Source organism: Mus caroli, chromosome 4, assembly GCF_900094665.2.
Source record: "Mus caroli chromosome 4, CAROLI_EIJ_v1.1, whole genome shotgun sequence".
Classification (NCBI taxonomy): Eukaryota; Metazoa; Chordata; class Mammalia; order Rodentia; family Muridae; genus Mus; species Mus caroli.
Genome location: NC_034573.1, coordinates 106,958,169 through 106,983,158, shown reverse-complemented (window position 1 = coordinate 106,983,158; position 24,990 = coordinate 106,958,169). Strand labels below are relative to the sequence as shown.

The following is a 24,990-nucleotide window of genomic DNA, read 5'->3' as shown; positions in this document are numbered from 1 at the left end:
AGCAGAAAGAATGTTGAGAGTTCACCATTAACCTGGGCTAAAACAATCAAAAGTTGTAACTACAGTTCAGATTTTTCCAGGCAGTAGCATTATACTAAGCTATTATATAAGCTTACCCAAGTACAAGTAAATTAAACAAAGCTTGATAATCTGACAAAAGTATCTCTTCCTAAAACTAAACAGATCATTTTGGTGACTACCTAGAAAGTAAAGAAGAAACCTCTAAGTAATAAATGCCTGGAAGACTCTTACACTCATTACATACCATTTCAATAAAGAACCGTCACTAAGGGACTGAAGAGATGGCTCAGTAGTTAGGAGTACTGGCTGCTCTTCCAGAAGGCCCCAGCACCCACATGGCAGTTCACAACCATCAGTAATGCTGGATTCCAGACACAACTGCTGGTAAAACTCTAACCCACACATTTAAAAAAACAACTCATTAAGGGGCATTAGAGAGATGGCTCAAAAGCTAAGAGCACTTACAGCTCTTTCTAAGGATCTGAACATTCAGTTCCCAGCACCATCAGGCAGCTTACAACACTTGTTAACTCTAGTTCCAGGGGATGCTACACCCTCTTATGGCCAGAACAGGCACCTGCATACACATGGTGCAAATATAGACACACACACATACAGCCATATAAATACAAATAAGTAAAGCTTGTTTAAAAAGAACTTTTACCAAGAACCTATTAATTCCTTATATTCTCAGAATCAAAAAAAAATATTCCCTTTGACTATCAAAAGCAAAACCTATCTAGATAGCTAGATATTGCTGGGCATAGTGGCATAGACCTTTAATCCCAGCATTTGGGTGGCAGGGACAGACAGATCTTTGTGAGTTTGAGGCCAGCCTGGTCTACATAGAAAGTTCCAGAATATCCAGAGCTACATAGAGACCCTATCTCAGAAAACAAAACAAAAAACCTAGATATTTACTATCTATCCTTCCTAATATTCTGCTGCCAATATAATAATTGGGGGTAGTGGAAACCCTGCCATTGAGGAACAGTTTCACTGGCTTTTCTCTGTAGGTTACATGACACTGTGGAAACTATGTTCTGGATCAAATCACAAATTATAGAAAAAATTTAGCTGTCTCATGTGCTTATACTATATACAGGCTATATTTCAACTTGAATTGCACTGGAGAAATAGCCAAAATGCACTATTTCCCAGAAGTTTCTAGCAAACAATATTTTTTAAAGATTTATTTATTGTATTTATATGAGTACAGTGTAACTGTCTTCAGACACATCACAAGAGGGCATCAGATCCCATTACAGATGGTTGTGAGCCACCATGTGGTTGCTAGGGATTGAACTCAGGACCTCTAGAATAGCAGTCAGTGTTATTAACCTCTGAGCCATATCTCCAGCCCTCTAGCAAACAATTTTTACAACTAGGATTCTATTGATAACTGAATAACTGTAAGGCATAAATACCATTTGTACTGTTGCTAAGTTTTGCAAATTTGTAAGTGTACTTTATTAATTTTAAGATATATTACATATCCATTCGCATTCAAATTTTTAGAAAAATCACTCTTTACTTATCTATCTATTCAATACATGGAATACTCAAAAGAATCAGAAGATCATATCACAAATATTTGTTTGATTTGCAAATGGTCAGAGCCTACATTTTCAAATGTTCCTTGTGCTTTTGTGCCTTCTCTGTCATAGTACAGCAACACCCCCTTCACAACGACTAGTGATCATATTACCAATTTCCGTCCATGTATCTGAATGAGGGTTGTAAACTTCAACTGAGTCCAAAGTACCTGGGGCCAAGAAATCATGGCTAGAAGACCGGCCTCCAGAGACATACAGAAGACCATTGACTGTCACAGCACACATGCCTGCTCTAGGAACTTTCATTGAAGCAACTTCAACCCACTTTTCCTAATAAGATGAGAAAAGAATTAACATTAGTACTGTCATAAAATGATAATAAAATCTCTGAGAAATCATATATTTAGACTGTACATATTTAAATTCACACAAACCAATTAAGTAAATATATACAATATCTTTTGTTTGTTTGTCGTTTTTTTGTTTTGGTTTGTTTTGGTTTTTCGAGACAGGGTTTCTCTGTGTAGCCCTGGCTGCCCTGGAACTAACTCTGTAGACCAGGCTGGCCTCGAACTCAGAAATCCACCTGTCTCTGCCTCCCTGAGTGCTGGGATTAAAGGCGTGAGCCACCACACCCAGCTTATATACAACATTTCAAAATAACTTTTGGGTAGGTATTACAAAACATTGAGTCTAGAAAGAAGTAATAGTTAAACACATCTAACTATAAATTATGATTAGGTGATAGTATAGAAATCATATAGAGGGCTCAGTGGTTGAAAGAACTAAATAGTCTTGCAAAGAAGTGAGATTCAGTTCCCAGTACCTACATGGTGGCTAACAACCATCTGTGACTAGTTCTAGAGAATCTAACACCAATACCTATCTCTTCTGGACTCTTCAGGGATTATAAACATGTAGTATAAGACATTCATGAAGGCAAAACACCCATACAAATAAAATAAAAATAAATCTGTTTAAAAAAAAACCACATAAGAGTCATTGAAGCCAAAATTCTGAAAACCTAAGTCTATACATTCAAAATGAAGAGATTATCAAGTACCAAGGAGGGGGGGGGAGTTTATATACTAAAAGACTTTTTGTTTTTAAAAGATTCTTGAAGGCTGAGGCAGGTGGATTTCTGAGTTCGAGGTCAGCCTGGTCCACAGAGTGGGTTCTAGGGCAGCCAGGGCTACACAGAGAAATACTGTCTTGAAAAACAAAAACAAACAAAAAATAAACAAAAACACCCCCCTCCAAAAAAAAAGATTCTTCAAAGTTTCTATTTAGGTAGCTGGAGAGATGGCTCAGAAGTTAAAAGGACTCTGTACTTGTGGTTTGAGAAAGAATGGCCCCATAAGCTGATAAATTTGAGTGACTATTTGAAGGGATTGGTACTATTTGAAGGGATTAGAAGGACTAGGAAGTGTGGTCTTGTTGGAGGAAATATATCACTAAAGGTGAACTTTGGGGTTGCAAAAGCCCATGCCAGCCTTAAGCTCCTTCTCTCTTTCTGCCTAAAGTTCAGGATGTAGCACTCAGCTACTGCTCCAGCACCTGCCTGGCTGGCTGCCTGCAATCATGCTTTCCACCATGATAATGGACTAAACCTCTGAAACTGTAAGGCAAGCTGCCAATAAAATACTTCCTTTCATAAGAGTTGCTGTGGTCATGCTGTCTCTTTACAGCAATAAAACAGTGACTAAGGTCCCTTTGACCTCCTTTTGTTGTCTAATTGCTCTAGCTAGAACTTTAAGTACTATATTGACTAGATAGGGAGAGAGTGGGCAGCCTTGTCTAGTCCCTGATTTTAGTGGTATTGCTTCAAGTTTCTCTCCATTTAGTTTGATGTTAGCTATTGGTTTGCTGTATGTTGCTTTTTACTATGCTTAGGTATGAGCCTTGAATTCCTGATCTTTCCAAGACTTTTAATATGAAGGAATGTTGAATTTTTGTCAAATGCTTTCTCAGCATCTAATGAGATGATAATGTGTTTTTTTCTTTGAGTTGGTTTATATAGTGGATTACATTGATGGGTTTCTGTATATTGAACCATCCCAGCATCCTTGGGATGAAGCCTACTTGATCGTGATGGATGATCATTTTGATGTGTTCTTGGATTCAGTTTGTGAGAATTTTATTGAGTACTTTTGCATCAATATTCATAAGGGAAACTGGTCTGAAGTTCTCTTTCTTTGTTGGGTCTTTGTGTGGTTTTGGTATCAGCATAACTGTTTGTTTTTTGTTTTTAAATGTTTATTTATTTATATGAGTACACTGTAGCTGTCTTCAGACACACCAGAAGAGATCATCAGGTCCCGTTACAAATGGTTGTGAGCCACCATGTGGTGTCTGGGAATTGAACTCAGGACCTCTACAAGAGCAGTCAATGCTCTTAACCACCGAGCCATCTCTCCAGCCCATAGTAAGTGATCTTAACTGATGTCCTATTTCACTGGCCCAGAAGTTTTTTGTTTTTGTTTTTAATGAAGGAAGCCACATGTGGTGGTACATGCCTTTAAACCAAGCACCTGTGAGGCAGAAGCAAGCAGATCCTGGTGAGTTGAAGACCAGCCTGGTCTAACTAGTGAGTTCCTAGTCAGCCAATGATACATTGTGAGGCTCTATCTCAAAAAAAAAAATAGTGATAGTAATAATAATAAATTATAGAAGTAATTTGGAAAATAGCTCAGCGGTTAAGAGCACTTACTGCTCTTCCAGAGGACCCAAATTCAATTCCCAGCACTCACATGGCAGCTCACAGCTGACTGTAACTCCAGTTCCAGAGGATCTGACACTCACACAGACACTCATACAGGCAAAACAGCAATGCACATTAAATAAATAAATAAATAAATAAATAAATACAACATGTAAATAAAAAGGAAAGAAGGAGAGATGGATTATTAGTTAAGAGTACTTGTTGCTTCCAGAGGATCTGAGTTTAAATGCTATCCCAGTATCCATATATGGAGGCTCACAACCACCTATACCTCTAACTTCTGGAGGTTTATACCCTCATCTGACCTCTGTAGGTATCTGAACACACATTGAAGGCACACAGACATAAACATATAAATAAATACTAACCTTTATTTTTATTTTTAATTAATTCATTCATTCATTTGGTTTTTCAAGACAGGGTTTCTCTGTGTAGCCCTGGCTGTCCTGGAACTTCCACTGTAGACCAGGTTAGCCTTGAACTCACAGAGATCCACTAGCTTCTGCCTTCAGAGTTCTGGAATTAAAGGTATGGGCCACCATCCCCATCCCCAGGTATAAGGCTTTGAAAATAGTAGACTACATTTGAAGGCTAAAAGAAAAAACTATAATTACAAAGAACATCACAAAACTGGCAGAGCCGAAAACTTGACATGTAATTAAGACAAACGAGGACGCCTTAGAGTTGTTTGCAGTTAAGAGAGCTTCTCTTTCTCACAAAATGCTCCCTGACAAGAGCAAAAAGACCACAGGCTCTCTCTGTATTGTTTCTTTCATTTCTATCAGTGTGTAATACAGAACTATTAAGCAATATGAACCAAAACTTGACAGAAATTAAGAAGGAGACAGACAAGCCCACATTTACAAATGAAAATGTTAACGCTTTTCTTTCTTACTGATATCTCAGACTACCTTGACCTAATAGATAGTAAGAACACACACAATACCAGCAGGATACAAATTCCTTTCAGAATTTGTATAGAATGTTTATTAAGATAGTAACAATACAAAATGTGTTCTCTGATCAAAAGAAAATTTAATTAGAAATCAACTTAGGTGGCCGAGGCAGGAGGATCACCATTTAAAGGTAAGTCTGCACTACAAGAGCTCACTCAAAGGCAGCCTAGGTCTTTGTTTGTTTGTTTTTGATTTTGTTTTCCAAACAGGGTTTCCCTGAAGAGTACTGACTATCTTGGAACTCACTCTGTAGAGCAGGTTGGCCTGGAACTCAAAAGATCCACCTGCCTCTGTCTTACAAGTGGTTGGATTAAAGACATGTGATACCACCACCCATCCAAGACCTTGCCTTAAAATAAGCAAAGGGTGCTGGTGCACGCACATAATAATAATAATAATTTTAAAAAATTAAATTAAAAATATAAATGGGACTGCAGGTATAGGTGTATGTCACCAAGACTGATAATTAGAATCCAATCCCTAGGACCCATATAATGAAAAAAAAAGAACCCACTCCTGCAAATTGCCCTCTGATTTCCATATATAAATGTAGAGATCACACACACACACACACACACACACACACACACAAAATAAGTAAACTTAAATAAAAATTAAAAAGAAATAGAAACTAGTAATTAAAAGATATCTGGAAAAATCTCCATATATTAGTAAATTACATTATATATATATTTTTTTCATGTTATTGCTGTGGACTGGACCCAGTGACTCACAGTGGCTAAGTGTACATTTTACTATTTAGTTCATACTTCCAAAGCAATAAGATACTTATAACAACCCACTGGTCCAAATAAAAATTATCAGAAATTAAAAAAACATTTTAAGGTAAATATTAATTAAATACAACAAGACCTGGATAGATAGATCAGTAATTAAGAATTCTTACTGCTCTTACAGATGTTCCAGTTTTGATACCTAGCAGCCACAATTGGGACCCCACAACTGCCTATACACATACATTAAAAAATAATAAAGTTTTAAAAATTAAAACAAAACACTATCAAATATGTAGGATGCAGTTAAAGTAGTAACTAAAGAAAATTTATAGGGCTGGCAATATAAGAGCATTTGCATACACAAACCATTAAAATTTTAAAACATTTTAAATTGCTTTATGTTATTAGTGTTGTGCCTTCTTGTATGTCTTACATGATGTGTGTGTGTGCTGCCCAAGGAAGCAAAAAGAGGATGTTGGATGCCCTGGAACTGGCGTTATAGACTGTGAGCTGGAAACTAAACCTGGGTCACCCCTGTAAGAGCAGCCATTGGTTTTAGCTACTTAGCAATATCTCTACTCTATACCAAAACTTAAAAGGACATTTATAGATATAAATGATAAAAAAATGAAGTTTTATAATCTGACATCTCAGTTTCTGATTTTACAAATGAGAAAAAGGCAAAAATCCAAAATACACATGCAAGAAAAAATAAAAATAGGAATAATAGACAAGTGATGCATAAAGTTTGTTCTTTAAAAAGAGAAAACTGATAATCAAAACAATGAGTGAAAGAGAACAGCACAGCACTTCAGATGTAACAGGTAGTGAAAGAGAATAAGAAGACACTAAGCATTCGGAATCATGCAGCCCACCTCTTCAAAGGAGTACTTTTCTACAGTATGAAGGGCATCTTGTGTCTCGTTCCACCCTCCAATAGCATAGATGCAGTCATTGAGGGCTGCCACCCCAAGATACGCTCTTCTGGTTCCCATCGGAGGAAGTGGAGACCAGCGCTTGGAAAGTGGATCATAAACCTCAAAGGAACGGAGCTCTAGCCCCTCATTGCTGATTCCTCCAACTGCATAAATTAAACCTGAAAAAGAACAGATTTGTGCTCAGTTTCTACTGAACAGGTACAGGCTAACCGTGGTGGCACAAGCCTCTGATCCCAGCACGCAGGAGGCAGAAGCAGTCAGACCAGCCTGATGTACATAGTGAGTTCCAGGACAACAGACAGAGCTACATAGTGAGACCCTGTCATAAAAAATTAAACAAACAAACAAACAAACTGTACTTTCCCCCTACTTATGAAAAATAACTTAGATGTTGATGCGAGAGGAAGTGACAACAAAGGAAGACACATCAAATACTTATTTTACTAAACAGCTACTCTATCTGGATTTTTTTTTTCTATTCTTTAAAACAAAAATCCACTTTATTTGTGTGGGCATCTGTAGATCTATAAAAATGGGATGGTATAAAACCAATATGAACACTTACTGGTGACAACAGTTTCAACAAAGGATGATAAATTGGTTCCACATGCCATGTAAAGGATGTTGAGTCCAGACAACAATTTTCAGGGGTCAATTTCAGGGGTGGGTTAATGTCCACCATCAAGTTGGCAGGCCTGGCAGCAGGCAAATTTACCCACCAAACTGTTTCTTTAGCACCTATCTGAAGTTTACTTAGTTTTGATTTTTTTTTTTTTTTTTTGAGACAGGGTATCTCTTTGTAGACCAGGCTAGCTTTCAACTCATAGAGATCCATCTGCCTCTGCCTACCAAGTGCTGGGATTAAAAGTGTGCACCATCAGTATGCCCTGTAACTGGTCTTTGACATTTTATGGGTTTTTCTTTTTCCTACCCATTATTCCTCCTCCCTCCCTGGTTTCACCTCCTATCACAAGATAGGAGAGAAAGAAGTATAGAGGGGAGAAAGGGAAATCCCCAAATCTAATTTCTTTCTTTTTGTTTTTTTCTTTGATCATGACTACCAACAAAGTACAACCAACACCCCTAAATGACCAACAACCACCAATCCCCCATCAGGGCTCTAGTATTTTTATACCCTCTGAAAGGTTCCCAGAATTACAAATGCTATAAAACCAAAGAAACTATCTGTGCTGGCAAAACCACACCTCTGCTAAAGCACAAGGCAAACCAACGCAGCCCACATCCCACACCTGGGATTGAAATGAAAACACATCCTTACAATATTTTTATCAATTTTTAAAAAAGAATTATTAATTTATTTTATGTCTATAAGTACACTGTACACTGTTGCTGTCTTCAGACACACCAGAAGAGGGCGTCAGATTCCCATTACAGATGGTTGTGAACCACCATGTGGTTGCTGGGAATTGAACTCAGGACCTCTGGAAGAGCAGTCAGTGCTTTTAACCATCGTTCATCTCCTCCAGCCCCTACTTCTGTGTTTTTTAAAGAAACCCAAATTCCAGAATTCTCACTACAATATCTGGCTTCCATCTGAAGTTTTTAACTTAGTTTTCTTCATTACAGAAAAATTATTCTGGCAATACAGAAACAAAATGTCAATAACACAAGAGGTAAAAGCCAGAGCTGCTACGTTAAGTAACACTACTTCAATAATAGCGCTAAGCCATATTTTGAAAATAGGGCCTCAAATAGTTCATCCCTTACACCTATTTGCTTTGTGTGTCATGTGCACATATGTGTGCACACCACAGGGCATGTGTGGAGGTCAGGGGACAGCTCGCAGGAGGTGGTCCTCTCCTACTGTGTGGGTTCCAGGAATCAGCCTCAGTCACACTTGGTGGAAGTCCTTTACCTATTGTCTGCCTCTCAAGCGGTTTTTATAAACAGATTTACACACACACACACACACACACACACACACACACACACACACTTCTTGCTACAGATACACAGAGAAACCTTGTCTCAAAAAAGTATGCAGCACCATACCCTGTTCCCCAAAACTATTTTTTAACATGATTTCTATATCTTCAAAACTATTATACTAATCAAGACCAATTCTAAGCAAAAGCACACATACACGTACATACACAGCAAAATGATAACTGCTGTATTGCTGGTAACTGGACGGAAAAAATATTTTATAAATACCTTGCATCTCACAGCACCCAAAGTAGTAGCGTGACACTGCCATGCTGCCCACCACTTCCCACTTATTCTCATCAGGATCAAACCGCTCAATGGTGTTGCCGATCTCAGCTCCAACCCACCCACCTGCAACAAAGTGAAAAAGAATCATTTCTGAGACAAGGGAAGCTTTCTTATGACAAAGACTTTAGAAACCACCTAGCCCAACGATTTCACATTACCGATGAGTCCACAAGGACCAGAGGTGATCTAAGTTGACATGAAAAGTCAGAATGTTATTATGAGTAAAGTTCAGATTTGCTCTAGCATATTGTAGGAGAAATAAAACTTTTCCAAAAACTTTTTTTTATTTTTAATTTTTGGAATAGTTTTATATAGCCCTGGCTTTTAAGAAACTCATAGGTCTGCCTGCATCTGCCTTCTGAGAACTGGGAATAAAGATATGTTCTAACAGGTGGTGATGGGCCATGCCTGTTGTGAGAGTTTTGGTTTCTTTAACAACCCAGTTAGGTTATGTGAATATTTTTGTTATAATCCCAGGTGTGGGACATAGCAGGGGATTATTATTTGCCTCATTTACTAGCAGGGGTGCGATTTTTGTCAGCTGCAGAGAGTTTAATTCTGGGGACTCGAGAGGATGGATATAAAGGGAAAGCTCCAAGAGGCCCTATGGTGGCTGCTGCTTCCCCTGCTCGTCCCCCACTACAGCTTTTGTGATTGCTGGACTGCTGGACTGCTGGATTGCTGGACTGCTGGACTGCTGGATTGCTGGAATGCTGGATTGCTGGAATGCTGGATTGCTGGAATGCTGGATATTCTGACGACAAAGGGTGGACTTGCCCCAAGGGCCCCAACTGTCCCTAATGAGCAGGAAGTTCCCTATAGAAGACTATGTTTTCTTTTCACTCTAATCTTCTACCTAGTGTTGGATGGTTGGAAGGGAGGTAGAGGTATAAGAACCCAATAAAATAATAAAACAAATTTGCCAACACATACCTTTAGTCCCAGCACTCAAGAGACAGAGGCAGGCAGATCTACAGAGTGAGTCCCAGGACAGCCAGAGATACATAGAGAAACCTTGTCTAGAAAAACAACAACAATAAAAAGCACTAATACACCTGACCACAAAACTACCTTTATTTTTTTATTCACTCCTCAAAAAAAAAAAAAAAAGACAAAGTCTTATTATGTAGCCCTTGCTGTCCCAAAACTCATTATGTAGACCTGAATGACCTTGAACACAGAGATCTTCCTGCTTCTACCTCCCATGTCCCACTCCCCGTAAACTAGTTTTTAACATGACTTTAATAGCTTCAAAATTGTTAATATTTAAAAACAAGGCCAATTCTAAGCCAAATTATAGTATACTACTTATCTAGGATGAATTTAGGGACTTCAAAAGGCTTTTCATCCTCAAGGATCATTTTCTTTTCTTTTCTTTTTTTTCTTTTTCTTTTTTTTTTTTTTTAATACATTTTTTTTTTAATTTTATTCAGATACTCCAGAAGAGGGCGCCAGATCTCATTACGGATGGTTGTGAGCCACCATGTGGTTGCTGGGATTTGAACTCTGGACCTTCGGAAGAGCAGTCGGGTGCTCTTACCCACTGAGCCATCTCACCAGCCCCTTCTTTTTTTTCTTAGAGATTTATTTATTTATTATATGTAAGTACACTGTAATTGTCTTCAGACACACCAGGAGAGGGAGTGAGATCTCATTATGAATGGTTGTGCCACCTTCAGTTTTCCCTCAGTTCCCTTCAGTTTTCCTCCTTTCAAGCTCTCCCATATACTTCTTTGTCTTTAAATTCATGGCCTCTTTTTTATTAAAATACACATATTATATATATAATACATAAATACAACCTGTTCAATCTAAATTCGACTTGTATGTTATGTTTACAGGGCCGACCTTCTGGCACTACATAACCTATTGGTGTGCTTCCCTGGGGAAGACTGTTCTCCACTCTTGGCATTGCTTGGCTGTCTATAATTCTTTGTGTAGAGTTGAAGCCACATGGGCTTTCCTCTGTCCATGTTAATGCTGACTGCTGTTCTCCCTGTTCAGCTCATGCTTAGGCAGTCATGTTGGGGAGCCTCTATGGTGTATCTTCTGACATGCCCTTAAAAGGCAGTCTTATAACAAACTGACCTACATTCTTTCCATCCCCTCTTCTGCAATGATCCCTGAATCTTCCGTGCTAGTTTTGTAGGTTTCTTCTTCTTCTCTTACTCCCCCCTCCTCATCCTCATCCTCTTTCTCCTCCTCCTCTTCCTCCTCACCCCCTCACATGATTTCTCTTTCTGTAGCCCTGACTGTCCTCAAATTCACAGAGATCCACCTGCCTCTGCCTCTTCAGTGCTGGGAAGAAAGGCGTGCGCCACACGCGCCCCCCACCCCCAGCACCCAGAGAAAACAACAGTCTTCCCCAGGGAAGAGCACATCAATAGGTTCTGTAGTACCAATTGGTCAGCCCTGTAAACATACATATAAGTAGCATATAGATTGAGAGAGGGTTTTATAGTGTAGCCCAGGCTGGCCTAGAAATCACTGTTTTAGGGTTATTTGCAGGAATCTTCCAGAGTGTTGGCCCTTTCTCCAATTTTTGAATTTAAAAATTTTCCTTCATCCATATATCACAGCCAATACCTATTGTTACAGCACTCAAGGAGAGGCAAAGGATGGCAAGTTCAATGTTTCTAGGGTAGCCTGGGCTACAAATCAAGACCCTGTCTCAAAAAAAAGTGTTTTTGATTTTTCTTTTCATTTTTTTTTTTAAGACAGGGTATCTCTGTGTAGCCCTGACTGTCCTGGAACTCACACTGTAGACCAGGCTGGCCTCGAACTCAGAAATCCTTTTGTTTTTTTCAAATCTATGCAAATCAGGCTAGCCTTGAAATCCCAGAATCTACCCTGCCTCTTCTAGCTCAAGATCTAGATGCAAATTTTTCTTCCTTCCTTCCTTCCTTTCTTTCTTTCTTTCTTTCTTTCTTTCTTTCTTTCTTTCTTTCTTTCTTTCTTTCTTTCTTTCTTTCTTTCTGTTGTTCTGAAATCAAACAGCATAATTACCCAAAGCATAGATTGCCCCGTAGCACACACATACTCCCAATCCACAGCGGGGGTGATTCATTGAAGCAACAGTTGTCCATTGTTTAGTAACTGGATCATAACACTCGGTACAGTCAAAGATCATCGAATCCTTTTCTCCTGATTTAAAAAGGACAACAGGTTTAGTGATATAACATAACAGAATTATAAACACAATATACGGCAGCACTGGCATTCTGTTTTCAGAGATCAACCATTATGTCTAATTTTAAAATAACCATTATGGGGAGAGATGGCTCAGCAGTTAAGAGCACTGATGCTCTTCAGAAAGTCCTGAGTTCAAGTCCCAGCAACCACATGGTGGCTCACAACCACCCAAAATGAGATCTGATGCCCTCTTCTGGTGTGTCTGAAGACAGCAACAGTGTACTTATTTATAAAAATAAATAAATCTTAAAAAAAAAAGAAAAAGAAGCTAACCTCCAAAAAAGCCAAACAACCCAATCAAAAATTGGAGTATATAGCTTAACAGAGCCAGGCGTGGTGGCGCTCGCCTTTAATCCCAGCACTCGGGAGGCAGAGGTAGGTAGATCTCTGAGTTCGAGGCCAGCCTGGTCTACAGAGTAAGTTCCAGGGCAGCCAAGGCTACACAGAGAAACCCTGTCTCGGGGAAAAAAAAAACAAAAAAAAAGCTAAACACAATTCTCAACAGAAGAATCTCAAATGGCTGAGAAGCACTTAAACAAATGTTCAAAAGTCCTTAGAGATCAGGGAAATGCAAATCAAAAGGACCCTGAGATTCCACCTTACTCCCATCAGAATGGCTAAGATCAAAAACTCAGGTGACAGCACAGTGAAGATGTGGAGAAAAAGGAACACTCCTCCACTGCTGGTGGGATCGCAAGCTGATACAACCACTCTTCAGCTCCCTCTGGAGGTTCCTCAGAAAATAGGAAATAGATCTACCTGAAGACCCAGCTATACCACTCTTGGGCGTATACCCAAAAAATCCCCAACATACCACAGAGGCACATGCTTCACTATGTTCATAGCAGCCTTATCTGTGATAGCCAGAAGCTGGAAACAACCCAGATGTTCCACAGTGGAAGAATGGATACAGAAAATGTGATTCATTTACACAATGGAATCCTATTCGGCTATTAAGAACGAGGATATCATGAGTTTTGCAGGCAAAAGAATGGAACTAGAAAATATCATCCTAAGCGAGGTAACTCAGGCACAAAAGGACATTAGCCAAAAAAAAGTACAGAATACCTAGGGAAAAGGGGATCATGATCAGGTATGGGGGATGGGAACAGGAGAGAAGCCCTGCAGGCCAGCAGAATGAATGAAAAAATGCAAAGGGGAGGGGGGCTGGTTGGGTGACCCTCCAGAAAGCACGAGACCTGGGAAGTGAGACTTTCAGGACTCAAAGGGAGGGACCTTAGGTGAAATGCCCAACAGTGGGGAGAGGGAACTTGTAGAGTCCACCTCCAATAGAAAGACAGGACATCAAATGGAGGGATGGGGTTGCCATCCCACAGTCAAAAACTCTGACCCAGAATGGTTCCTGTCTAAAAGAACTACAGGGACAAAAGCAGAGAAGAGACTGAGGGAAAGGCAGTACAGTGACTGACCCAACTTGGGATCCATCTCAAGGGGTGTCTCCAAGGCTTGGCACTAGTATTGATGCTATTGTGTGCTTACAGACAGGAGGCCAGCATGGCTGTTCTCTGAGAGGCCCAACTAGCAGCTGACTGAGACAGACACAGATACTTACACCCAACCAATGGACTGAAGCTGGGGACCCCTGTGGTTGAATTAGGGAAAGGCTGGAAGAAGCTGAGGAGAAGGCGACCCCAGAGGAAGACCAGCAGTCTCAACTAACCAGACCCCTGAGATCTCTCAGACACTGAGCCAACAACCAGGCAACATCACTAGCTGGTCCGAGGCTCCTGACACATATACAGCAGAGGACAGCCTGGTCTGGCCTCAGGGGAAGATGTGCCTAACTCTTGAGAGACTTGAGGCCCCAGGGAGTGGGGAGGCCTGCTGGGGTGAGGGACACATCCTCTTGGAGACAGTGGGGAAGAGGAATAGAATGAGGAACTGTGGGAGGGCAGACCAGAGGGGAGCAACAACTGGACTGTAAAAAAAAAAATAAATGATGATAATAATAAAGTGTGCCAAAGTAATGAGTGGCTTGCTGCTCCTAAACTGTTTATATAAACGATGTAGTTCATGCTGAACACATGCTTTCCTTCTTAGGTCCTGAAATCCAGTTTATTTATTTATTATTTATTTGTTTGTTTTGAAACAGGACGTTGAGGTACTCTGGAAGGTATATCTCTGTATTTTCAATTGTTAATGCTGTACTGGCCAAGAGCTAAATGCTGGTAGGATCTTGCTATTGTTACTTCTATGGTCCATCACAGGCCTCATATTTTGTAAATATTTATTCTTCCTCATTAGATAAGTGTCAATCTAAATTTTTTTTTGATTTATTTATTTATTATATGTAAGTACACTGTAGCTGTCTTCAGACACTCCAGAAGAGGGCGCCAGATCTCGTTATGGATGGTTGTGAGCCACCATGTGGTTGCTGGGATTTGAACTCTGGACCTTCGGAAGAGCAGTCGGGTGCTCTTACCCACTGAGCCATCTCACCAGCCCCAATCTAAATTTTTATCTGATTGTAATAAAGAGCTGATGGCCAATAACTGGGCAGAAAGTGGAGGCAGGACTTCCAAGAGGCAGAGGGATGCTGGGAGAAGAACTGAGATGCAGGAGACACTCCAGTGGACATGGAAGTGAAAGGACAGACCCGAATGGAGCAGACAGGGAAAGTGAGCCTCGTGATGGGTCATGGTGCCAGGATTAATCAGGTTCTACTAGACAGCTGGCTCTAGCTAAAAGGCCTAAGCTTTAAAATATTAAAAATCCTCTGTGTCAGTATTTATACTGCTGGTAGGTCTGACAAAGTCCCACTATAACAGGGTCTTTCTAACTAATCCTGGCTATCCATCCTGGATTTCCCTATGTAGACCAGGCTGGCCTACAGATTGTGCTTCTGCCTTCTCAGTGCTGGAATTAAAGGTATGTGCCACCATGCCCATCCTATTTATTTGTTTGTTGGTTTGTTTGTTTTTCTTGTTTCTTTGAAATAGGGTTTCTGTGCAGCCCTAGCTGTCCTGAAACTCACTAGGTAAGATCAGGTTTGCCTCAAACTCATCTGAGATCCTGTTTTTAATAAGCATGTTTATTTCTTCTGATTGGAAGGTGGAAAAAAGTCTGGAAAAATTGTACAGGAGATAGACATGAAAGAATTTTCATGACTTATGAGATGAATCATCAGATAAAGGCGCCAAACTTGATTGTCTGAACTCTATCCCAAGAACCTAGACAATGGAAGAAAAGAGCCAACTCTTACAAGTTTTCTCTGACATCCACATGTGTGCCACGGTGTGGGTGCTGTGGCCCCTGGGTAGGACCCAGAGGACAGTGAGGGAGGCTTCCATACTGCCCTAATAGTACAAGTGCCCATGTCTGCTGGCACACCCCTTGACATAAATAGAGAATCCTAGCAAACTAGTGGAACCTCGGAGCGGGCCCGGAATAGGGCAGTAGCTGCTTCCCTGTCTTTACATAAGTCCTCTTGGGTACTGGCAGCCTGACACCTCCCCATAGTACCAGTGCATGACAGCTACTCCAGAGCACCTGTTGATTCCCCACTGGGCCACTGCTGGATAAAAATGCTTGCTGCTGTGCAATGCAGCAGATCTGTATTTCCATGCTGGTCTCCGGAGTCTGTTTTACAGGGTCTGTGGCCTCACCTCCCTCACCTACTCCTCGATCCTGGATCCAACACCATGGCACACTTATGCATATATACACACAAATAAATAATGCATAAAATGATTCTCAAACATGAGTCTGAAGATAGGAACAAATTTACTATTCTTTGATAAAATTGGAGCCACCACTAGGTGTTTAAATTGGTTTTTATGCCATCTTTCTTTTAAAGCTGAGAAAACTGAAGCAATTAAACTAGAATAAGGGCTTCTTTTCTAATAATAAAAGGAAGAAAGATGGTAAAGTTCACTACAGTGAAGGGTAAAATGATAGTGACAGTTTCTTGAAAAACAAAAACATCATGTATGAAACATGAATAAATAATGAAAATGGAGTTTTCTTTTTTCTTGGTTTTGGTTTGTTTTTGTCATTGTTGTTGTTTCTGTTTTTTGAGATAGGGTTTAACTGTGTGGCCCTGGCTGTCTTGGAACTCACTCTGTAGACCAGGCTGGCCTCGAACTCTCAGAGATCTGCCTATTTCTGCCTCCCGAGACCTAGGATAAAAGGCATTCACCACTCTACCTGACCCTGAATTTTTCTTTTTGTAACTTTTTTAACATTTTATTTTATGTGTATATGTATTTTGTTTCCATGGACATTATACTATATGTATTCAGTGTCTTCAGAGGCCAGAATAGGGTATCAGATCCTCTGGACTAGAACTACAGGAGGTTGTTAGCCACTCCTGAATGTTGGAACAGAACCTGGGTCTCCTGGAAGGGCAACCAATTCTCTTAACTGCTGAGCCGTCTCTCTGGCCTCTCCCTCTCTTTTGAGCTGGGTCTTATGTAACCCTGGTTGGCCTCAAACTACTCATGCTGCTGAGAATGACTTTGAACTTTTGACCCCCTCTGTGATATATGTAATGCTAAGAAGTGAACCCAAGGCTTCCTGCAGGCTAAACAAGCACCATGCCAGCTGATCTACATCTTCAGCCCCTAAACTGGATTTTCCCTTCAACAGTAAATAAGGAGCCATTCTAGAGTTGAGAATAGGACAATAACATGATCAGATTCAAACTGTCAGAGCAGACTTTAGAGACTAAATCAGAAACATCAAGGCTGAGGTATTATAATGTTGAGGTAGATACAGCTGTATAAATACTGTTGGACTGGATGTAGGTGTGAAAGAAAGACAACCTGGAGGCTACTTGAATTTTTGAGGAGGTCTCCAGCTCACTGGTAGTGCTTGCCCCACACACACATGAGGCTCTAGGATCAACCATTCAGTACTGAAGGAACAAAAAAGATGTTTAGAGCTTTGTTATGACCCACTAGGTAAATCATTGCTACCATCCAGCAGTATACGGCAAATCATGGGAGGAAAATAAAGATTTTGGTGTAGACATGTTAATTATAAAGTATGTATTGGCATATAGTTTAAGTTCAAAGAGATGGTTATTTTATTTTATAAATAGGCATTTTTTATTAAAAACACCTGAGGGAAAGGGGAGGAGACAAGGAAGAGTGAAGATGGCCAAGCACATTGCACGTTGCGAGGGGGACAAGGACATATACAAACAACATAGCCAAGCAGACTAACCTGAGAAATGAGATATCTTTATCATTACCTCCAATAGCATAGACCATCCCTCCTAAAACTGCAACTCCAAGTCCACACCGAGCCTGATGAAGTGAAGATACAGTGGTCCAGTACTGGCTAAAGGTATCAAAACGTTCTACACAGCTGAGGGCTCTGCTATCGCTCCAACGGCCCCCCTGCAACCGTGTATAGCCACCTAAACGCAGGAAAGAAAAAACATACAGCAAACCACTTACTGCTAAATATGGAAATGGAATTAGTGAAGAAAATCTAGGCCTCTATGTCTAAACATTTATTTAGTTTAGAGACTGTCACCTCTATAAAAGCATATAAAATATATAACTCAATTATTCCAAGTCCTGGAAAATTATGGCTTATATGCAATGAGATATTAACCTCAGTGTTTAACTGAGTTAATAAATGAGTTATTATAAATGAGTGCTCTCATTTATAATAGAAGGCTATATAAAATATACATCTGGGCCACGTTCTTGAACTAATTATGAAGTTTCATTATGACTTTTGTATGTCTCAGTTAAAACCAGTGTGTTGAGGGGATGTTGGGACGGCTCAGTGGTTAAGCGTATGTACTATTGCAAAGGACTGGAAACTACTTGTAATTCAGGAACCTGATGCCCTCTTCTGGAGTTTGCAGGCAGCTGTACTCACAAATGCATGCTTCCACACAGAGATACACATATATGCACATGATTTTAAAAAAATGTTAAAAGCATATCTCAAAAGAAAAGTGGGTTGAGGGCTAGTGAGATGGCCAGTGGGAAAAGGCATTTGTCACGTAGGTCTGAAAACCCAAGCCCAATCCCTGGAGCCCACATTAAGGTGGAAGGAAGTAACTAACTCCACAGAAGTTGTTCCACTCACACCATGGCATGTGCATGCGCACAACAGACCACATACATAATAACAACACAGAAAACAAGCTTTTAAAAAGTAAAGCAAAGCCGGGCAGTGGTGGCTCACGCCTTTAATCCCAGCACTTGGGAGGCAGAGGCAGGTGGATTTCTGAGTTCGAAGCCAGCCTGGTCTACAAAGTGAGTTCCAGGAAAGTTAGGGCTATACAGAGAAACCCTGTCACAAAAAAAAAAAAAAAAAAACAAAATCAATCAATCAATCAATCAATCAATCAACCAAAGTCAGGTAGTTGAGGTGTACACCTTTAATCCCAGCACTTGGGAAGCAGAAGCAGGTTGATCTCTGAGTTGGAGGCCAGCCTGGTCTACAGAGTGAGTTCCAGGACAACCAGGGCTACACAGAGAAACCCTGTCTCAAAAAAAACAAACCAAACCAAAATAAAATAAAATAAAAAATAAAGTAAAAATAATGAATTGAAATTCATGTTTTCCCTATCCATCCACTCAGCAAAAAATTATAGTATACACTCCAAAAGAAAGTTTACATATTATAATATGTAAAAAGTATACATAAAATTCATCATGTGTAATTATGAGCTATATTATATATAAATTTTATAGAAACCATAGCATATCCAGATGTCTGGATTACCTTACATGCTATATACATTTACCAATTTTAATGGTTTATAGTTAAAATTAAAATTTTTGGACATGTTCCTCTAATTTTTTTTTTTTTGCACAAATCCACTCCTTTTTTTTTTTTTTTTGGAGACAGTCTATGTACATAACTTCAAACTCACAGAGAAAAAACTCACAGGTAAAGCTTTATCACTTAATCTGAAGTTTTGCACACCATGCCCAGGCTACAAGTCCACTTTCCTTTAGTTTAAATCAGGAGGGGACAAGATCACATGGCTCCTGTGCCCAATGGCCTTTGCAGGAAGGTTGCTTCAGAATTTGACATGAACCTGCCACTGTTTCTGAAGGCCTCAGTGACTTTCCCGGGGTCGCTCTGGTTCGTTTGTTTTGCCTTCAGGAGTCACTGTCCTTTCTGTTTCATACACATAAGTACATCTCTTGCCCGAGCACCACGCGGTTTCATCCCAGGCATAAACATCTTCACTTTTAAGATTAGCTGTGTGTCCTTTGGTGCTGGAGAATTTGCTTACGGCCAGTAAAAATCGCCTTGTACCACAGCCTGCCAGACATATTTGTCTTTTAGAACTTCTGTTCCTAGCCAGACTCTACAAATTCCAAGATAGCAGAAAGAGTCCTCTGATAGTCTTATGGATAATGCTGCCAAAAAACTTTGGAAACCATTTATTTTATCATCCCTAATGACTATCTAAAACATTATGAAAAGTTCAAATTTTTAAATATATTTCCTTTGTTTTTCACTTAAATGTAAGGTTTTTAATTAATCCAGTTAGGGTTTTTTATTATTATTAAGATTTAATTAAGGTATATGAGCACCCTGTTGCTAACACACTAGAAGAGGGCATCAGATCCAATTACAGATGGTTGTGGGCCACCGTGTGGTTGCTGGGAACTGAACTCAGGACCTTCGGAAGAGCAGTCAGTGCTCTTAACTGCTGAGCCATCTCTCCAGCCCTCTACTTAGGTTTTTTAAAGACAGGGCTACACTGTAGCTTCAGTTGACCCAGAACTCACTAAGTAACCCAGGCTGACTTTGAATTGACAGAACTCCTTCTGTCTCAGCCACGGAATGCTGGAATTGTAAGCATGAGCTATTATGCCTAGCAAGATTTTAACTTTTACAGAAATGTTTCTTGTGCTGATGAAGTAGCTCAGCAGGGAAGACACTGGCTCTTTAGCCTGATGACCTGAGTTCTATTTCTGAGCCCTACAAAGTGGGAGAAGAAAACCAATCCGTATAAGTTGTCCTCTTATACCCACACATACACCATGGCCCATGTGTGTGCATACACGCAATAAAAAAATCAATCTATAGACAGTCATTTGACGGTGACTAGGTAATCAGAGACCAAAGATTTAGAACATAGAATAAAATGTTGAATGAGAAGCTATTAAGTTTTTTTTTTTTTTTTCTTTTGTTTTTCGAGACAGGGTTTCTCTGTATAGCCCTGGCTGTCCTGGAACTCACTGTGTAGACCAGGCTGGCCTCGAACTCAGAAATCCACCTGCCTCTGCCTCCCGAGTGCTGGGATTAAAGGTGTGCGCCACCACGCCCGGCTAAGAGAAGCTATTAAGTTTTAAATGTGTTAACCTATTATGCAAAGTCAATTCAATCTTAAGCCTAAACATGAAATTAAATATGCTTCTGATGGCCTTGCATATTAGTAATACCTTCAGGACAAGAACAACAAACTAGTAAAGCTCTTATCCTGAAAATGATTTCTATTACTATTCAAAGTTCCTTACCTACTGCATACAGATATTTTCTTGCTTTCTTCCGAGGTCGACCTTTAGACGTCTGCAGGAAACTACAAAGCTTGTTGTCTTTGGGAGACTTGCAGACCTCACAGTACTCTTTCAAAAGTGTTTGCAGGGCGACTCGAAGATTAAAATCAGATACTCCTAGACAATATTTAGAAAGACAATGTTTTAAATGGCTTCCAAATATTACTGAAAGGAAACATTTCCTGGTCAGCCATGGTAGCAAAGGTCTTTAATCCCAGCATTCAGGAAGCAGAGGCAAGAGGATCTCTGTGAGGTCTAGGCCATCCTGGACTAAATAGTGAAACCCAGTCTCAAAATAGAAAAACAAACAAAAGAAAATAAAAAACAATAAAGAAAACACCCCCATCGTTGGTGTTGGAGAGGGTTAAAGGAGTATGCTGCTGTCACAGAGGACCCGAGTTTGGTTTCTATCAACCACACCTATAAGTTCAGCTCAAAGGAATACACAACCATGAGCATCCACACCCTGGAGGTACACACTCACATGTACTTACACACACACACACACACACAAAGATAAAATAAATCCTTCAAAACTAAATCCCTTATCAAACAATAGTATATTTCTTATAACAGAAAATATAATTGCTGCTAAGGAATATACTTTCCTTAAATCTAGCCAAATAGATTTTAAATGTTTTTAAATGGGACAGTGAGAAGGTTCAAAAAGTAAAGGCATTTGCTGCCAAGCCTGCCGGCCATGGCTTAAGTCCTGGGACTATATGGTGAAGAAGAGAACCAGCCTCGCAAATTACCTGCTACCCTCCCCTGATGCTGAGGGATGCCTGAACCCACAAGAATATACACACAAGTACATACAGATGTAATTTAAAAGTTTTTTTTTAATATTAAAAAAATACTAACATTGCAAATACATGTATAATGCCTTCCAAAAAAAGATGGCAAAATGAACCAAGTTCACAATGATCAGGGTCAGGCTCCGTGGGAAGGCACCCGCCTCAGCATGTGGAAATACCTGAGTTCAATCCCCAACACTTAAAAAAAAAGTCAAGTTTTATACATAAAATCTAATAACAAAAAATATATTTATGTTAGAAACCTTTAAAAAATGATAAGATGGGCTGGAGAGATGGCTCAGTGGTTAAGAGCACTGACTGCTCTTGCAAAGGTCCTGAGTTCAAATCCCAGCATCCACATGGTGGCTCACAACCATCTGTACTAAGATCTGATGCCCTTTTCTGGAGTGTCTGAAGAGAGCTACAGTGTACTTACATACACTAAATAAATAAATAAATAAATAAATAAATAAATTTTTAAAAAATGCTAAGACAAAGCAAGAAGAAAATCTTTAAATGTTTTTACAATTAATTTTATTCATGTGAATGTGTTTTGTCTGCATGCATGCCTGTACACCATGTATATGCCTTTCTACAATATTGGTGTTTCAAGTCTCATTTCCTTTCCTTAGCAATGCATCTCCTTCCTACCTTAATGCTCCTGTTTTAGAAGTTCGTTCTTCCTGTCTGTCTGTCTTTTTTCTTTCCTTCTTTGTTTCTTCCTTCCTTCCTTCCTTCTTTCCTCCCTCCCTCCCTTCCTTCCTTCTTTCCTTCTTTCCTTCCTCCCTTCCTTCCTCCCTCCGTTCCTTCCTTCCTTCCTTCCTTTTAGTTTTTTTGAGACAAGGTTTCTCTGTATAGCCCTGGACATCCTGGAACTCACAGAGGTCTGCATGCTTCTGTCTTCTAACTGCTGGGATGAAAGGAGTGAACCACCACCGCCCTGCTAAATTTATATATTTATGGCTAATTCCCCTCACACCCTACCACCCACCCAGGCTGAATCCTTCCATTTCTTTCTCCTATTTTCCCAGGGATGTACTGCAGTAGATGTTTCCCCACCCCACCCCCTCACCCCCATCTTGTTTACATGGCCTACTAGTTCAAACCCTGCTCTAAGAGCCAATTCTCCCTCTCCCTATTTTTATCTTAGTGCAATTACTTTGTATTCTGCAGTAGAAATTTTGAATAAGGCTTGTTGTGTTCTCACTGTGTCTTTCTAGCCTGAAACACAAGGGTGGTGGAATGAAGCTCTAGGGCTGATGTCCTTGCTTTGGATCAAACTTAGCACTGATTTTATGCTGGGCTAGCCTCCAGTGAGCTCTAACCCAACCAAGAAGCTATAGTAGTTATTTTTGTTTCTCAACTGCTTCTGCTTTGCTTTTCAATTGTTCATTCTTCCTCCAAAATACCCATTGATGGTTCCCAAGATCTTACTAATTGGCTTTTCCTCCATATTGTTTATAGGATGCAGAGATGAGACTAGGGGTATACTGGTAAGGCTAGGAGACAGTCCCTTACTACTTCTATATGAAAATCAGAAAAATACTGCTCTTTCAAGTAAGAGAAGGTGTCCTGTGAGCACAGGACGTTGGTTGACTTTCGTCTCAAGTACCCACCTCATCTAAGTATCCTTGAGCAGGGGCAACCTACTCAGTCATACCCAAGAGACTTTAGGAAATTCTCCTCATGCCATCAGAATGTTTTTTTTTCTAAACTGGTCCTGGTGTTGCCCACCTGTAGTCCTAGCACTGGGAAGGTGGAGGCAGGAGGATCAGAAGTTCCAGGTCATCCTTGATTATATAAGGAGATTAAGGCCAATCTGGGTTAAGATTCCTATGTCAAAAAGAAGGTGGAATGGGGAGCTGGCTCAGTGGTTAAGAGCATTGGCTGCTCTTCTAAAGGAACCCAGTTTGATTCCTGGCACCCACATGGCAGCTTATAATGATCTGTAATTCCAGTTCCCAGTTCCAGGGCATCTGGCATGTTTTTCTAGTTTCTAACAGACAGACATATATGTAGCCCTCCCCCCATAAACACACACACACACACACACACACACACACACACACACACACACACGACAGTTTAAAAAAAAGATGATTGTCGAATGGTATATTTCAGAAATTGCACATAAAAACCTTTATCAGAGTGAAGGGGAAATTAAACTTATTTATTTATGTATTTATTTTTTGAGAGGCCTCTGTCCGAGACAGGGACTCACTCTTTAGTCCAGGTTGGCCTAGCACTGATTATTCAGTCTAGGCTGTCCTCGAATCTGCAGAGGTCCTCCTGTTTTTGCCACTTGAGTACTAGGATTATAGACATGCACCCTCATACTCAGAAGAACTTTCAAAAAGAGAGAAAATATGATAGAATCTAATTAAAGAAATAGCAAAGTTCAAAACAATGTAACAACAACAACAGAAATCAAGAATAATGAAAGAATTCCTAAGGCATTCAACTAGAAGGAAAGAATCCCTGAAAATAAACACAAGCTGTTTTACAGGCGCTGTGGTCACTCAGTGCGTCAAAGCATTTTACCATCAATTCTGAAGACCCAAGTTCAACCCTTAGAACCTTAAGGTGGAAAGAAAGACTGCACACAATTCTTTTTTTTTCTTTTTTAAGATTTTTTTTAATATATGCAAATACACTGTAGCTATTTTCAGAAGACGGATTTCTGAGTTCAAGGCCAGCCTGGTCTACATTGTGAGTTCCAGGACAGCCAGGGCTACACAGAGAAACCCTGTCTCAAAAAAAAAAAAAAAAAAAAACCCAAAAAACAAAAACCCCAAAACCCCAAAAAAGTATAAAAAAAAACATACTTGAAGCTGAGTATGTGATCACATGGCTGTAATCCAGCTCTTGTGAGATAAAAGTGTCAGCAACAACAGAAGTGAGGTCACTCTTGGCTATATATTGAGTTAATGACCCACTCCAGTCACAGGAGATCCTGTCTTAAACATACAAACTTCAGCTGAAAACCATCTGTTAGCATAAAAATCCTCTGAATATAGAGATAAAGGCAAAGAGCTGAGGGACGCATGGCTACAAACATAAATATAATGGCTATAACCCTTGAGGACTTTGACAGAAAAAGGAGATGGAAAGAAAAGTAAAAATCCTAAGTGCCCAATTTTTCTTAGCAGAGAATTGACACTGTTTACAACTGAAACTATAATTTTATTTTTAATGTTATTCACCTTTTGTCCTTCAAACTAAAAAAAAACCAAAACCACAAAAAAAAAAAAAAAAAAAAAAAAAAAAAAAAAAAACCCAGTAAGGTGGCTTGGCAGCGGTGGCACACACCTTTCATCCCAGAACTTGGGAGG

General features: G+C 39.8%; 1 protein-coding gene across 2 annotated transcripts in view; it reads right to left on the bottom strand.

Annotated features, from left to right (window-relative positions):
* Positions 1–1,315: 1,315 nt before the first annotated feature.
* Ipp (intracisternal A particle-promoted polypeptide) overlaps positions 1,316–24,990 on the bottom strand; it is a 32,542-nt gene continuing 8,867 nt past the window's right edge. For both annotated transcript variants that reach the window (XM_021160062.2, XM_029476809.1), the window contains exons 4-9: positions 20,823–20,978; positions 17,573–17,740; positions 12,172–12,309; positions 9,106–9,228; positions 6,868–7,088; positions 1,316–1,907 (exon numbers count right to left, since the gene is read on the bottom strand). In XM_021160062.2, the coding sequence (XP_021015721.1) occupies positions 1,683–1,907; positions 6,868–7,088; positions 9,106–9,228; positions 12,172–12,309; positions 17,573–17,740; positions 20,823–20,978 (1,031 nt within the window). In that variant the 3' untranslated portion in view covers positions 1,316–1,682. The remainder of the gene's footprint in view (positions 1,908–6,867; positions 7,089–9,105; positions 9,229–12,171; positions 12,310–17,572; positions 17,741–20,822; positions 20,979–24,990) is intronic.